Source organism: Juglans regia, chromosome 1 (genome assembly GCF_001411555.2).
Source record: "Juglans regia cultivar Chandler chromosome 1, Walnut 2.0, whole genome shotgun sequence".
In the NCBI taxonomy this organism is placed as follows: domain Eukaryota; kingdom Viridiplantae; phylum Streptophyta; class Magnoliopsida; order Fagales; family Juglandaceae; genus Juglans; species Juglans regia.
Genome location: NC_049901.1, coordinates 16,775,951 through 16,794,136, shown reverse-complemented (window position 1 = coordinate 16,794,136; position 18,186 = coordinate 16,775,951). Strand labels below are relative to the sequence as shown.

At 35.8% G+C, this 18,186-nt stretch overlaps 1 protein-coding gene across 1 annotated transcript; it reads right to left on the bottom strand.

Moving 5' to 3' along the window:
* Nucleotides 1-2,506: 2,506 nt before the first annotated feature.
* Nucleotides 2,507-15,231, bottom strand: LOC109006071 (E3 ubiquitin-protein ligase COP1). Its single transcript, XM_018985237.2, has 13 exons — nucleotides 14,705-15,231; nucleotides 14,376-14,453; nucleotides 13,679-13,834; nucleotides 12,911-13,267; nucleotides 7,754-7,911; nucleotides 7,568-7,633; nucleotides 6,881-6,959; nucleotides 6,241-6,396; nucleotides 6,039-6,137; nucleotides 4,658-4,762; nucleotides 3,936-4,115; nucleotides 3,111-3,221; nucleotides 2,507-3,010 (listed from the first exon to the last, which is right to left on the bottom strand). Exons 1-13 carry the CDS (start codon nucleotides 15,050-15,052, stop codon nucleotides 2,840-2,842), a joined length of 2,064 nt encoding a protein of 687 aa, XP_018840782.1. The 5' UTR covers nucleotides 15,053-15,231; the 3' UTR covers nucleotides 2,507-2,839.
* Between the last annotated feature and the right edge of the window lie 2,955 nt (nucleotides 15,232-18,186).

Sequence of the window (18,186 nt, the reverse complement as noted above, 5' to 3'; positions counted from 1 at the left end):
TTTTCTTCTGTGAACACAATTCTACTCATTTCAAGTTAAGTGGCTAATTGAAATAGTTGTGTTTGAATATTAAGTTGAATTGAAATAAATAATAGGAAGTTAAGATGATAAAGTAAGTTTTGTAGAATTTATTTAAAATGAATTTAGATGTATTTATAAAAAGTTGAAAAAAATTATGGATCTCACATATAAAAAGATTTTGAATTGAGATGAATTTAATGATTTAAAAATTAAATATTTAAATGTTAGAAGAGATCTAAATATAAATTGAGTTGAATGCATTCTAACAACCAAACGATACCTTTAAAGTTGAGGTTTGTCTCCAAAATGGTTCATGCACCAGTTTTCAATGGTGCAATCACTGGCGCAATGGTTGTTCAGTAAATCCTTTTATATAAAATTTGAATAAGTTGTATGAAATTGTAAGAAGATGCTTTGAAAGAAATGAACATATTAGTGAAAAAGTAGGCCCAAAAACATATTATTTTTTCCCTTAAAAATGATAAACCTTGAAATATAAAAAGAAAGTTAGTGAAGAAAAGGCAGAAGGAAATGACAGAGAGTCCGACATGGAAGTGGAATAGATATTTTGAATTTGAATCCCAAGGAACAAACTCTCATTATCCATCCTGTCTCCTGTGACCTGTCCCTTCCTTCATAGAAAATGATACATCAGCCACACTTTCTATTAAACATCTAATTATACTCTCCGCCTTTATTTCATGCCGAGACCAGTCTTCACTACATAAATAATATACATATATACCTCTCTCATGCACTCCTCTTCCTTCATTTCAGACCACTCTGCACTACATTATATAACTCTGCACTCCCCTCTCCCACCTTTATTCAGGTAGCTTTCTAGCCCAAGAGCTCTTCTTCTCCACTCTTTGGTCCTCGCCCATTGATTGGGTCCTAGCCATGGCTCATCTGGTTGTTGGATGCACGGTTCCTTTGCCCATGCCTCCTCTGGGTCAGGGCTATACAACGGGAGAACAAATAATGGTGGTATAGATGTCATGGCGATATCTCTCCTGAGCTTATTCTTCTTGTATATTTAGTTTTTATTTTTGAACTCCACGAATTCTGTTCGAGTTTTCTTGACCTTGCAAGTCCAATGAGTCAAGAAAATCTCGTAAGAAACTTGTCATACAAAGATTCTTATTTCAATAGGTTCGCGGAAGTTCTCGTTTCCTTATTTATCTTCTATATTCTTTTCATTTTTATAAAATATATAGTTGGAATATCAAGTCATTATACGAATGTTATTGAGTAATCTCAATTTATAAAATAGTTACGATTTCTTTTCAAACATGTGAAGTTTGTTCAAGTATATCTTTTTTGGTGGGTAAGTTTGTTTATATATCACATTTTGACCTAAAAGGAGGTGTTATTACTCCATAAACTCAAGGAGTTCATGATGCAGTAAGGGATTTTTCTTCCACTTCTGTGTAACTTGTGGGACGTAAGTGTGTGGACGAAAATGCAGGCGGTCCAGTATTTCTTATACAGTACTTGTACCAGCTTCCTTTTTTCTCGTTCTTCTTCCTATATGGCTTCAACTGTGCAACTGTAAATGCAAGCCCAAAAGAAAGAAAGAAATAATATATATATATATATATATATATATATATATGAGTAATACTACTCAACTATTTTTTTATCATTTTTTCGTAATCTCATGATATGATATTAGATGATTAAATATTATTTATTATATTTTACTTATAAATCTATTATCTAATATTACATAATGGAATGATAAGAAAATAAATGATAAATAGATTTTCTATATATATATATATATAATGATAGACTTACTACCTCACTTATAGTGTAGTAAATTAAAAAAAATATACAACTTCACTAAAAAATAACGGGAGTAAAAAATAGTCGCTTTTTTAACTATTAAGTAAAAAATAAAAAAATAATAAAGAGAATAATAAATTGATGGTTGGAGATAATAAGTCTATCATTATTCTATATCTTAATTTTTTTGCGTTGTTGGAAGCGTAGTCGTCATAAAAACTAACTGTAGTTCATCTCGTTATTTTGTACCAAGAGTTTTGAAGTCTTGAACCTAAATATATATATATATATATATATAGTAGGAGATAGTAATTCTATCATTATCCAAAAAATTAACACAGAAAAATATTTTTTAAGTTCTTGAGAAAGAGACAACAAATAATATACAGTACTTTACTATACACATATTTGCCAGAACAAATACAGAACTTATGGTCTCTCCAATGGACAACACAATCCCATGCTTCGTCTCTCCTTGTAGGCGTGTACGTATGTGTATGTATATAATGTCTCGATTTGTCGGCCTGATATTAATTCAGGATTACAATACCCAAAATTTGGTTTTGGAGCGTGTAGATCCAACTCACAATGATATTTTAGCTTTCTAGGATTTCAGGCAATAAAAATGCGCATTTCATGAACAGAACAAAAAAAAAAAAAAAAGAACTGCGTTCTATTCTCATCTTTCATTTTCTGAGGACTGCATTTTATTTTCAAAGTTGCTCAAGAAACCATAATTTTCATATGAACCAAATTCAGTCAGGGTTAACGTCAGTATGTGTGTGTGTTTGAGGGAGAGAGATTGGTAGTATGGGCAAATACAAACTAAGCTGCACTGCCATGACCAACATATTATGAATTTTACACAATCATGGGCCATGGCCTCCAAGGCTCTAAAGCCTTCCGATTACCAAATATAAATGATATATACAAAATCAAATTATATTGAACAATTGGAAAACAGATCATCATTCCAATTCAATTTCACCCTCCCTCTGCTCTAAAATATTCTCATCTTGCTTCTAAGTTATCAAGCCGCAAGAACTAGCACCTTGATGGTGCCCTGACTATTAGCAGTAAGCATGGTAGGGCTATCACTCTTCCAGCATACAGCACTAATGAAGTAAGACGCAACCTCATCATCAGCATCGTGCGAATCGGGAGAACTAAATTTATGCCAAGTCACGGGCCTGGAGATTTCCTGCAAAGTGGACATAATTACTTCTTTTAGGCACTTGGCTTCGTTACAAGGTTTGCATATTTGTATGGAGAATTAATTTTGCTTTCGATGTTTTACTAACCTTATGGTAGACAAACACTTCATTTGTCTCGCTGCCACATGCAATGTACTCGCTATTTACTGTCAGGCCCACAAAGTTTTTCTCGTTTGTGTGGCCTCTAAAGGTACGAACCTGTAAACATTATTCCAAAAGAGGATCTTGACAACTTTTTCATTGTATTCATTCATGCAGTAAAAAATAAAGCTAGCTTCCCACACTGAACTCGATAGAACGAGTAAAACAAAAAATGGTCTATTCCCCACCGAAATTAGTGCCTCTCAAGACATCAAGGCATACGTACGCATAAAGGCATGCATGCATGCATACAATAAAGATAGATATTCTCTTGAAGAATAGAAATTTATGCACCACCCCCTTGAATGAAAAAGCCAACATTCAGAACAGCCAACAGTTATGATGAATTCCTAATCCAATGAAGTTGGGAAAAGATGACGAGTCATATATTTTCTTTTTCATTTATGTTCAAACAGTAGGTACAACTTTTTTTATCGTACATTTTACATTTATGTTCAATTAGTATTTAATAACCAGAGTTACTATGGAAGTGATAATAGAATTTTGGAAAGGAAGCCAAAATGTTAAATCCAAAGCCATCTATGCTACAAAGTTGCACCTACTTTTTTTTTTTTTTTAAGAAGTCTAAATGAATCTCTCTCTCTCTCTCTCTCTCTCTCTATATATATATCTGTGTGTGTGCACGCGCACGCGCGCATGTGTATACACATATATACTTATGGATGCATTGGACTGACGCACGCATAAAATAATAACTGACAACTAATGATGCACACTGCAACTACTTTGCTTCATTAATATATTACTCACTGGCAAGTTCTCCTTTACATCCCATAGCCGCAGTGTGCTGTCTGTAGAAGCAGAAGCAAGCTCATTATTTGACAAGAACTTCACATATGAAACGGCTTTCCTGTGCCCGCTGAACACATGGAGTGGCTGACTGATGTTTCTTAAATCATAGTAGTGAATCTGATGATCTGCAGAACCAACCTACAAAAAATAAGGCAGAGTGTTTCATACTTGAAAGGTTCTATTGTCCCAAAGGACACCACATATTAGGTAAACATGTCCTTGCCATTGCACAGAGCTCTCTATCTCTATGGCTGTTATACAAATAACAATAAGCAGAAAGTGGCATTCTTAAATACGGGACCAGAAATTGGAAAATGGTTGTCAACAAATAACCTACAACTACAGCTTTGTACTGCTTTTTTTTTTTGTGGGGGGGGGCTGCTATCACAACATGAACAGAATATTTTGCCTGCCCTTTCACAATAAACCTTTTCCAGATTTTCCAGACAACAAACCCAAAAATGGATGTCAAACAGCAGAACTTGTTTATGCATGTGCATGCAAACAATTTTCCATGCAGATCAGATCAAAGAAAAGCTTTTAGGCATTAGAGAATGCAATGCTGAGCAAAGCACTAGTTCAGCTCCACGATAATTGATTATGAAAATCAAAGAGGATACAATGCACAATGAATCGACACCATAAATTTGAGCCCAAAATGAAAAATGAACGGCACATACCGCAATGTAATTGCTAGATCCAGGATTATACTTGACACAGCATATATTTGCTTTCATGTCAATGTTAAGAACACTAGCTTCCTGATTCGTGCACCAAACTTTGACCTGCATTGTGTATACAGAAAATATACATCATAAGTTTAATCTAGTATGGAACTATAACGCTTAATTATAAGGAGTGGAAAGAAAAAATAAACCATAAAGAATGCAGTATTCTCATCTAATCCAGAATCTAACCTAGACAAATATAGCAACAAGTCTAATTTGGTAATGATGATTCAAATATTGCAGACTAAAGCTTTACAGTTTGCCTCCAGCTAGGATTTGCTAATTAGGGTATAGATGACAAGAGTGCCAGGAATCAAGCTAGCCTTATGCTTCTTTGATGAGAGGCTACTATCCTCATGCCTCCCCATTCCGTAAGTCATTATCCACAATAACCACAAAGGACATTTATAGCAATTGGAGGAAAATAGGAACCAACATTGGTAGTATGGATTTTACTTATTCAAAAAAAAAGGAACATAGGCAGTATGGACTATCGGTGAGGCTTATCCACAGAAATACAGTGAATAAAATCCAAAGAATAGATGCACTTTGAGCAAATTGAACCTAGTTTCCACTATAATGCTTTACTGTAGGGTGCAAAATTGGTACATTGGAAAATTGATAACAAGAAATTGATGTCCACCAATCTAACACTGTTGGGAACTTATACCAGATTTAAAGTTAATATGCAATACCCTAAGTTGAGAATAGAATGGCAGTGAATGGGTTCCCACATTAATACGGACGGAGAAGTTCTTGCTAAGGGACTCCAATTGTAACATTTACCAGTCCTGGAATATGTGGTGTGGTACTTTCTTTGGGCCTTTAAAAAATGATATCAGAGCCAATACCCAGCCAAAAGTGCGAGACTTGAGCCTTATCATCTATAATAGAATGGCCTGACAACAAGGATATAAGTGGGAGATTGTACACCCTGAAGAGTGATGAATGAGATTCCACATTGCCTAGAAAGGAGAAATTCTTGTGGTTTGTAATGCTTCCAATAGGCTCTGATTATAACTTAACTAATCTTTTGGAGTATGAGCGTAGATGTGGCTTTGATTTTCCTTGGGTCATTACATAATGTCTCAAAAGAAGAATTCCAAAAAGGCAAATAAACAAACTATTATTGGAGAATCCAGCTAGTACAAAAGCCCAAATAAAGTCCAAAAAATGCAACCGATTTGGGATTTACCAACACCTTCAAATTTCAATACATTAATTTCTCATTCAAATTTCAATACATTAATTTCCTAGATTGTCCCCCCTACTTAACAGTTAGCTTAAGCATACCAAAAGACTCGGTCAAGAATAAAACTGCACCAAATAGTACCTTATAATCATCACTACCGGATACAAGCATCGATGGTTCTGTACGCGAAAAATCAACACTCCACGCACGTTTTTCATGCTCTTCATACTCCATCACACTCTGCAAGGTTAATGCCAATGGGATAAGAATCTTACCAAAACCAAAAGAAGAATACATCACTACTAGAACAAGATAGTCTAAAGAAGATATTTCTAATCTTTACCTGTCGGGTGATTACATCCCAAACGGTCACAATTCCCTCATAATCACTACTGGCAATGTGGTTCTTAGTAAAATTGTTCCAACTCAAGCAGCTGAGTTTTGAACGCGTTGCCATCTCCACAACGGGATAGTGCATATCAGCAGGTTCATTCACAACCTTGAGAGCAATAGCTAATAAATAGTCACCAAACCAGCTAAAGATAAAAAATCATTACTTAGATTTAAATTAAGACATCAGCAACAAAGCCCCAAACCAGTATCCATGGCCATTAAATGAACAACTCAATCAACAAAACAAAAATCTCAATCAGTGAGGATTCACCAATAGTTATGAGGCAAAACAACCAGAAATTCCACTTACAGCAAGCAGTATTCTTTTATTAAAAGGCATCTTCTAAATTGTTCGTCTTACATAATAATGAAGAACAAAAAATTCAGCTACAATATGTTAAATTTTAAACAAGAATTATGAAAAAAAATAAAGAATTTTGAGAAGGTAATTTCAGCCAACCAGCCCATATTCTCTTCCCCATACTCTCTTGTATATCAATCATCCAGTCTGAGCCAACATTCTATCCCACTCAGGACCAACCATTATGAGCAGAAACAAAATAAATGGTAAATGGTGCATGAGACCATACCGTGGAGAAGTCAAAAACCTTTATGCACCGGGATACTCCAGCAGTAGCAAACAGCTCATCGTCACGGTCAAATTCAATGCTGCAATGAAACACATTAATTCGTAAATATTCAGAAGATCCAATAACCATTGAAAACAGTACACAACAAACAATGAGGTTACATAAGGAAAAAAAATCAAGAGTTACGAGTCGCATATTAAACGCATGGCAAACCTACACAGATCCCTGTAGTTATAATCCCCTATCTCCCTCAATCACAGGCCCTCACAATTTGCAATCAGACTATTATTTCAACTTTATCGTGTCCTAGTAACATAGTAGCTCTTTTTCCCTTCACTAAAAGTTACAATTTCCCAACTACCGGAAGTCACAATTATTTGCCCAACAAAATTATTCTATCATGTCAAAGATTAAAACAGGAGTATGTGTTTTAAGATTGATTTGTGACAAGATGGTTCACTGCTCCTCACATGTATGTCTCTCATGTGAAAAAAAATGATTTAACGGGGTGGGGGGAGTAAAAGGATCTAACAGTTTAGCCCATTGTTTCAATTACTAATATTATTACAGACAACAGACACAAGAATTAATGCACGAGTTATTTTGTGAGAATGGCCACAGAAAACGAGTTTATCATCCCTAACATTCAAATCTGAATGTCCTGCCATCATATGAAAATTAACTCACCTTGATACTATATTCGCTGAGTGGACTAGATTACCATGCCTAAGTTCCGCAATGACCCTCAATCGACTGTTTCAGAAGATCAAAAGAAAAATGCAGATGAAAAATTTGTGGATAAAGATAAAACACGGTAGCACCAGCTAACTCTAAAAAGTACTGATATAAAGAAATTAAAGATTCAAATCATACCTGTACCGCGTGAAGGTAGTCAAAACCGATTGGAAATCTGCAAGACCCTCATTATAACCCTCTCGGGGTATAATGCTTTTATCCTTCTCCTGCTGGCTAAGTGGTTTGTTTGCCAACTGACGTCTCTTTTGCAGGTAACACTCTTGTAGGTCACTGAACTGCAGCCAGAGAAGGAAACATGGGTGATTCAAGATAGAAGAAAAATAAAAATGTGGACATAGTTCTTCATCCTGGTAGGCTGAGCCACACATATTATGGTATAATAATCAATGCAAATACATACTATATCTAATAACACCAGAGTACATTTATACAAGAATTACCAAGAGCAACTCATGAACATTTACCAAAACCCAAGTACTTAGGATATGATACTGATTAGAGTTAAGCAAGATTTTATACCAATTTTCTATCTTTCTAGTTTCTATATATATATAAAAAATATATATGCCCAAGAAACTCCACCAAAGCACAAGTATAAAAGAGAGGACAACCCAAAGCAAGAGTAAGGTTTCAGATAGTATTCAATTAGAAAACCAATGCCACATCTTCTATTTGCAGATGACACGTTAGTATTTTGTGAAGCGACTAGTAGCCAGATCCAAACTTTACGAGCTTTGCTACTTTGCTTTGAAGCAATGTCATGGTTAAAAGTGAATTTGGGCAAGTCTGAGATAGTTCCTGTGCATGAGGTCTCTAATATCCTAGGTTTGGCAAGCCTTTTGGATTGTAAGGTGTCCTCGCTCCCAATGAAATATCTGGGCCTCCCAATGGGGGCAACTTTCAAGAATAGAGCTATATAGGATGGAGTAGTGGAGAAGATAGAAAAAAAGCTTGCTGGTTGGAAACAGGTGTATTTATCAAAAGGGGGTCGCCTCACCCTTATCAAGAGTACACTCACTAACCTCCCTACATATTCTCTATCTTTGTTTCCTATGCCTGTAGGTGTAACACCCCGTTCCCGTAGGATAGAGATGTTATTAACATTTATAACATAGTGCCCGGTAAAGAGATTCATATCCTGAAATACTTTATTTATTGAAATTCATCAAAACGTTAAAACTGAATTAAACATGATTGTTTTAACAACTGAACGTAAAATAAAAGAACATAAACTAATCCTATGAATGAAATAAAAAGGAATCTAATTCTTGTGTGAATATCACTTATTCATTCCTAAGTCTTTGTACTAGATCTATTCCTGGGAATCCAACTCTGCATCATCATAGACATCATCTGCGAGAATTAGACATGGAAGAAAACAAGAAGACAAACAAACAAAATGAGTCGAATACTCAGTAAGTAGCATATCATATCGTAAAATATAATTTTTGCCTAATATGCAATTAATTTCTATGAGACTCTTCAAAACAAACCTACAACTTCATAGATTACAATCAAACACGTAACATGACTTTCTGAAGGATTTTACATACGTATATCGTCCCAGACTCACATAGCATATGTTTTAATCATTAACCAAAAGCAGAAGCATACATAATCGTGGCAAACATGTAATCGTGAATGCATAATATCTTGTTTATCTTGTCTTATCATGGAGTGAAACACGCTTGGGTTCGTATTTCACTTAACTTACAAAACATGATGTGAAACACGCTTGGGTCCGTGTATCACTTAACTTGCATAACATGATGTGAAACACGCTTGGGTCCGTGTTTCACTTAACTTGCAAAACATGAAGTGAAACACGCTTGGATCCGTGTCTCACTTAACTTGCATAACATGATGTGAAACACGCTTGAGTCCGTGTTTCACCTAACTTGCATAACATGGAGTGAAACACGCTTGAGTCCGTGTTTCACCTAACTTGCATAACATGGAGTGAAACACGCTTGGGTCCGTGTTTCGCTTAACTTGGATAACATGATGTGAAACACGTTTGGATCCGTGTTTCACTTAACTTGCATAACATGGAGTGAAACACGCTTGAGTCCGTGTTTCACTTAACTTGCATAACATGAGTGAAACACGCTTGGGTCCGTGTTTCACTTAACTTGCATAACATAGAGTGAAACACGCCTGGGTCCGTATTTCGCTTAACTTGGATAACATGATGTGAAACACGCTTGGATCCGTGTTTCACTTAACTTGCACAACATGGAGTGAAACACGCCTGGGTCCGTGTTTCACTTAACTTGCATAACATGAGTGAAACACGCCTGGGTCCATGTTTCACTTAACTTGCATAACATGGAGTGAAACACGCTTGGGTCCATGTTTCACTTAACTTGGATAACATGATGTGAAACACGCCTGGATCCGTGTTTCACTTAACTTGCATAACATGGAGTAAAACACGCCTGGGTCCGTATTTCACTTAACTTGGATAACATGATGTGAAACACGCTTGGGTCCGTGTTTCACTTAACTTGTGGTTATCCACGCTTGAGTCAGTGGCACTGTAATATTTCTTAACTTTCTTAATGCATGAAAATTTATTAGGTTTACATGAATATTTCTAACATGGCATATTCTTGTACATGGCATAGCATAACATGGCATAATATATCATATTCTTGTACATATCATAGCATAGTATGTCATGTTCTTGTACATGGTATAGCATGACATAGCATAACATGACACTTTTTTATACATGGCATAACATAACATGGTACTTTCTTATACATGGCATAACATAATATGATTTGAATATTTTATGACATTTCATGGCATACATAATCTAAGTACTACATGAACATGGCTTGCATAATATGGCTATTCTATTACATGGCATACTTGACTTGAATTACTACATGAACATCTCATTGCTTTCATACGATTTTTAGTAACATTCAATTAATCAAACAAATTCATTCATTCAAGCATAATCTCATATTCCCTCAAGATCATGAAAGGAATCTAACATTGGCTTGACTCTTAGCGTAGCGTAGATAACCATCATAAGCACATCATATTTTCATGCATGACAATAATATTCACAATACGCATACATTTATATGATCATACTATTTACTTCTTAGCGCTACTTCCTGATTTCCAACTTGTAGCGCGTTACCGAGGGAAGAAGGCTGAGGTGACGACAGTTCTCGAGTGGCTGGAATCAACCGGCGACGCGACTGGAACCTCGGAAGGGAGTGCGAGGCAGAGGGAGGTGCTTGGTCGGCGGGTTCTGTGGCTGTCGTGAGGTGATCCGACTCTTCTAGTGGCAACGGAGGGCATCGGCGTGTTCTGTGGTAGTTTTCGGCGAGGTGGTTGATTTGGTATGAAGAGTAGTGCTAGGGTGGCTGTTGGGAAGTGGTTTTCTCTGTCTACCGAAGCTACTATGGTGGCTAGTGTGTGAGAGTTTCATGGTTTTTGCTAAGAGTCTTGTGGGTTTTATAGATGAGGGGAAGGAAGCTATTGTGAGTGACCTGGAGGGGTTTAAGTTTGACTAAACTTTGGAAAACTACTCCCACAAGGAAAGGAACACTTGAGAGGATATTAGAGTTTTGAAGTGTTTGAATTAGAGATAATTTCAATTCAGAAAACTCCCAGACCAAACAGAAAGATAAAAGAGACGTATAGTAGAGAAATCCTATTCAAAACAAATTACTACCTCAAAACATATCTAATAAAATAATAACAATAACAATAACAATAACAATAATAATAATAATAATAATAATAATAATAATAATAAAAATCACACTTTTGGACTCGGGGTGTTACAGTAGGGGTGGTGAACAGAATAAAGAAACTCTTTAGGGCTTTTTTATGGGGAGGCATGGGGGAGGAGAAGAAGTTCCATCTTGTTAGATGGAAAACTGTATGTGCCTCAGTTGTGAATGGGAGGTTGGGAGTGTGTAACCTAAGAATTTTTAATAAAGCATTATTGGGAAAATGGTTATGGAGAGATCATCTGGAGAGGGGATCATTGTGGAAGGAAACTATTGATGCTAGATATGGGGTCGATTGGGGTGGTTGGTGCTCTAAGGAAGTGAGAGGGAGGTATGGTGTGGGTTTATGGAAGTACATAAGGAAGGGATGGCCAGGTTTTGTAAATCAAATATGCTTTGTAGTTGGTGAGGGCGCTTGTATTAGATTTTGGCGGGACGTGTGGTGTGGAGATTATGCATTGGAAAGGGCTTTTCCGGCCTTATATCGTATTGCAGTTAATGGGGAAGCTTCAGTGGCAGATGTGCTTGTATACTCTCATGGTGTGCAGCAATGGAATGTTCTTTTTATTAGGGATTTCCATGATTGGGAATTACCTATAGTTTTAGAAATTTTCAGCTTATTATACTCGATGGAGACTCCTACGGCACAGCGAGATAGTTTGAAGTGGCGGATTAATAACCACAAGATATGTACAATGAAGGCGTATTACAGTATCTTAACAACACAACTTGGTAGTATTCAGTTTCCCTGGAAGAGTATCTGGAGATCCCGTGTGCCTTCGAAAGTCTCTTTTTTTGTATGGAGTGCTGCTCTTGGGAAGATATTGACCACAGAAAATTTGAGAAAGACAGGTTGTGTAGTGTTGGATTGGTGTTACATGTGCAAAAAGAATGGAGAATCTATAAATCATCTATTATTACACTGTGAGTCAGCAAGGGTGTTGTGGGATGAAATCTTTCTAAGAATTGATGTTGCTTGGGTTATGCCTATGAGAGTGGTGGATTTGTTGGGGTGTTGGCCAAATATGCAAGGCAGTCATCAAGTGGTAGCAATATGGAAGATGATTCCGTTGTGTATTATGTGGTGTATTTGGACAGAAAGGAATGCACGTTGCTTTGAAGATAAGGAACGCTCAATGACCGAGTTGAAGAATTTTTTTCTCCATACTCTAATGTGTTGGTTTTCTACTATTGTATTAGATGGGGATAATATCCAGGAATTCTTGTCTTTATTTTATCGTCTTTAGAATGTAGCTAGGAGTTCTTATGTATACTTCCTGTGTACAAGGACTATGTCTATTTCATTCATATATATAATATTTTTCTTTTAATGATCAAAAAAAAAACCAATGCCACAACATGGTGTAGTAAGTTTCTGGAGCTTTTTTTCTTTTCAGCATTCACACATTAACATTGAAGCCAAAGATTAGAATTAAAGATTGGCAGGCACAATAATTATTCAAGATAAAGCAACCGGATTGTATTTCTATAGATGAAACCACACAACATTACGAACCTGAGCATGGACCCGTTTTTTTCTTGCTACAGATAAACCTGATTGGTTGATGTGCTGTGATTCTGAGCCACTCAAAGCATCCTTTCTCGGTAGCCCCTGAGAGGTTACTTGAGACTTTCCATCTGCTTTCTTATTTTGGAGATTCCTTGTAGCCATCACTCCACGTGCAGTTAGAGAACTGGAGATAAGGTCACTGCTGTTCTTATCCATTGATGAAGACCATGATTTTCTCGCACTAGAGTCATCTCCAAGCATATGCAGTTTGACAGAGTACTTGTCCCTCGCTCGATACAACTCCATTCTATGTCTCTCTACGGAAGTTATGTCCTCTTTAATAAACTGGAGATCAGATTGTACCTACAAAGAAAACCAACTCCCGAGACTTCAATGTCAACTAATGTGATTGCCTAAGCGAAGATTGATCAAAAGCTGGTTAACCTAAGTACAGACACACCTAACATGTGAAGATTTGACATGTCCACCTGATATATCTAACAAGCAATAACTACCACCAGCTTGTAGGGACAAACACACATTCAAATAGCCTCCAGAATACATGATTTTTTTTTAATCAGTAAGAACTTTATTAAAAGTAGGCATAGGCAAGTAATCACGAACAAGGGCGACACCTATGCACGACTGTCCAAAGATACAAGGAAATCATGAATATTCATAGCCCAGAATACATGGTAGAGAAGATGCCGAAGCAAAAGTTAAGCAAAATCAAAGTAGGGTGTAAATAGAGGGCCCAGACTAGATACAACAAACCTCATTCAACTCGTCAATTTTTTGGCGCCTCAAATGATGCAAGAAGGTTAGCAATATTTGCATATTTCTCTCGGCTTCTTCTTGTTCCATTTTCCTCTTCTTGTCTGTGAGGAGTGACAAAAGGGTGTCTAGCTCCTTAATTGATACTTCACAACCCTGTCATGTATGTTTTTCAGAAGTACATTAATTTAATGACATGGGGAAACACCAACAATGGATACATAACATTATCGCTTTAGGTTCTTATAAACTTAGAAGTTCGAAAGATTAATTTAAAAATGTTCAAGTCACAAATAGGACTATAAGAAAGGCCCAAATTGAAGCACTGCACTCTTGGCATTACAAAAAATTAACAATCACGTCGTCTTGGCTTGGAACGCATTGTGAATACATTCTATAGTCAATACAAATGTATTTGGAATACATTTTTACTAGTCGATTAAATTCACCATTCTCTGTTAGCTCTCTTGAAAGTAAAATTGATGGTTTAACATGGCATCAAGTTAACTAATCTTGAGTTCAAACCTGACTGCCTCTATTCCTCTTGTATGCTTCCTTTTTACTCGGGCTGGTGCCCGTCAGTTTTATTAGTGAGATTGGATTTTAAATTTTCTAACTGAAGATTTAGGATCACAACATAAATAATAAATGTTGCTTTAATCGTAACAGAACTACTAACTAGTCCACGAAATCTGACCTGCTGTAATGCGTGACGAAATTGTTCCACAGGAGAAGCGGTTCTGGATATTTGACGAGCAGAAGCCTTCTTCAGTAGCTACAAAATTGGGACACATAAACCGCACAAATAAGCTGCATTTCCAAGTAGATCAATTTCAAGAAGAAAAAGTGTTCATTATTCTATGTTCCAACTCTCACATGTAATCCCAAATTAACTACGATGTTAACAATAAAAAATTAAACTAATTAGGTCCGGTCAATGGAAATTTCTCGTTAATTTGAAAACGTTTATTATTCATTATGTTTGAGGCAATCGAGTGCTTAAAATAGAAACAAAAGAGAAAGAACCTTATCGAGCAAGAAGTTGGGGAATAACTGGTGGAGGGTGAGGTGGTGGGAGCAGCAGGGGCAGTCACTCTTGTTGCGGAGGTGTATGACGATGCACATATAGCAGAAGCTGTGACCGCACACGGTGAGGAACGCGTCCTTGATCGTCTGCATGCATATCGGACAAAGCAAGTCCTTGTCCAGCTCCTCCGATCCCCAGCCCGAGCCTCCTTCTGGTTCTTCATCCGGATGCTGCGCCGCCGAGAAGGAAGATGGAGATGCCTTAGGCTTCGGCTCCCGCTCCCGCTCCGGCTCCGGCTTCACCACCGCCGGGACTAAAGGCCCCGTGCCCGTTGACACTTCCTCCATCGCTTCTAAGTTCTCTTTCTCTCTTTCTTCTCTCTCAGTAAAATTTCCCTATCTGCGAAAAATCTGTCTCTGTACGGTTTCTTCGTTCATATGAAGTTGCAACTTGCAAGAAGAGAAGAGTGGGACCCAGAACCGAAGTTTGTGAGGGTGAGAACGGACCACGCGATCCCATTCTCCCCAGTTGCTAACTGCCTTACCGGGGTCTGTTGTTTTGAGCCAGTTGGCGCAGCCCCTGCTTTATTCCCTTTAACTTGTTTTTTTTTTTTTTTTTTCAAAACAAATAAAAATTTTAATTCATCATTTTTATATCATACACATACTTTATTTTTTATTTTTTTTATTTTTTTCCATTAACAAGAATGTTATATAGAAATGATGAGTAGATAACTCAACAAGTTTAACATAAATAACTAAATAAAAATTAAAGCAGATGTGGTGTCGGTATAGACACTAGATAATGAGTTTAGATAATCTTTTTAATAATTAAGAAAAATAATTTTTATCATTTTAATATACGCAAGTTAAGTGTACTTTATGTATAAAATGTTTACTTTTTAATAATACATATCATTCTTTTTTATAAAAAGTATGTGTGAATCTAGCATTAATCAATAATTATTATTTAGAGTAATACTACATGTAGTCACGAAGTACATAAACACTGTACAGTCACTTTGAAAAAAAGTAAGATCTATTATTAAAAATTTTTTTTTTTTTATATAAGTCTCGTATTTATTTACTTTTTTTAAAATGATTGTATGGTATTTTTGTACTCACGACTGCAACAATCATTTCTATATTATCTAATCTATATTACTTTTAATAATTATTATCTAATTACAATTTTTTTATAAATGTTCTTTTATGTAAATGGTTTTTTAATTAGTATACTTGTGGTAATTATTATTAAATTAAAGTTATTAAACCATGCTAGCGTCGCATAGAATTGGTAGAGAGAGGATGAGTACTAAAGGTGCTGCTTTTGGTGACGAATTCAGACCGCATTTTAGAGATATCTATGTAGACAGGGACGTGCTGCGTAAAAAATTTTAATTTTAGAATAAAGAACAAACAAATCTCTCTCAAGCTACCATCTAATATCCATTTTATAATCACTCTTCGAACTATTAATTATGACAATTATCGCTTTAAACTTCCAAAAATTGTAATCTAGCCCCTCATAAAGATTTGTTAATATCATGTTTCCCGGCATGAGCAACTTCGCCTTGTTTAATCCATTCATGCGAAAATGAAGGAATAAGGACGCGGGTTGGTGAGAAACACCTATAATGCTTAAGTTAATATAAGTTTCAATCTATAATTTAAGAGAGTGAGAGTTCAAGCGAGAGTGCTTAGAGAGTTTTTTGCCCCCACGAAATGGTATATATGCCTAGTAAGGGTGGTCCCCTATCAAGCCGATCGTGGTGATGTTGCTTCGTATTCAGGTCGTGCCCTCTTCCAACGTCCTACCATGCGACAAGGCATCCATGTCTGATCATGGCAACTGCTGACAGTCTAGGATTCACATCATGGCGTGTCCGTCTCTAATTTTCATTAAATGCAGCGTGATCTCGGTCTGGCGCACCCACCTTCCAAGTCTATTCAGACGTCAGTGTCCAAGTACCAGGGTTGTCCCTGATCCTGTGTATATGGATTGTCGGCCAGTAGAGTTGTCAGGCCTTCTAACTCATGATCCATGTTTTGCGCGTGCTATTTTGTTGCTTCTTTATGGGCTTCCTGAGCCGACTTTATCCTTCTTGGCCTGACTCATCCTATCCTTTTATACTGATTTCCTACTATCGGACTACCCTTAGGCCCATTGGTGCCTCGCGGGTTAGGCTCGTGTGGTTTGGCCTAACACTAGGAACATCCTCCCTCACAATATCATTCATAAAAAAATTAAAAATTAAGAAAAAAGAGAGAAATGAAAAAGAATGATTTGTTAAAAAGAATATATTAAAAGATTCAAAACATAAAAATTGAAAATTAATTTTAGATCAAGAAATCAAAAGTGCAAAGAAAAAAAAATAGTACATTGCAATTTTTTAAGAGTTTATGGGATAATTGTCGAAAATAAAATTACTTAACAAGTTGTCCGAGATCAAACTCTTATTACACTTAAATAGGCCGATAATAAACCAAAACTTATGATCGATTATGAGATTATACAACTCGTATAACACTTGACTCAACTCGACCGACTTATATAAGTTCATAAACTTTTATATATTTGATTTACTATTTTTTAGAATATTAAATTTAAATTTAAAATAAGAATGTTCTATTTATATAGAAAATAAGAAGAACAATGTTTCTAATACGAACTATAATATTTGAACTCTTATGAATATAATCATTTATATTTATATTTGTATATACAAACTATATAGAAATATTTACAAAAATTCAAATTTTATTTTAAAATATGTAGATAAAGTTATAAGATATAATATAAATAATTTTTTTATTATATTCATTCTGAAAAAAAAAAGGAAATGATTTGTTCGTGAACATAAAATATAATTCGTTAATAAGTTTTAACTTGACTTGTATAATGTATTAGAATAAAAGTAATAATCTTGACGACCTACTACTAGTTTAAACTCAATTTATTTAAGAGTAATGTTATTCATCATTTCAATTTCTATCATCCTTTCATCATCTTATGTGGCAATAGGTGATTATAAATTATTTATTATATTTTACTTATGAACCTATCATTTACTACTACATCATGAGATGATGAAAAGATGATAGGAATTGAAATGATAAATAAATTTTTTCTTTATTTAAACCACTAATCGAAATTGATAATTTGGAGTAATTGTAAATTTAATTTTTTTTATAGATATTATGTTTTCCTCTCTCAAATTATAATCTATTTTGTAAATTATTTTGGGTGGCATTTTTTGTGATAAATGCTATGAAGAGTGAAAATGACCAATATGCCTCTGGCTGTCCTTTACGCTGCTGCAGGCAGCACGACCAAATTTGGCAATTTCGCAATTTATTCCGCTCTGGCAACGGTAGCGTATGGTTACTGCAGTCGCTTTTTTCAGTGGAGTTAATGCCTGCATCCAACAGCGTCGGCAACTACCATTGGATTCTCTACAAGCATATTTGAAAAGATGTGA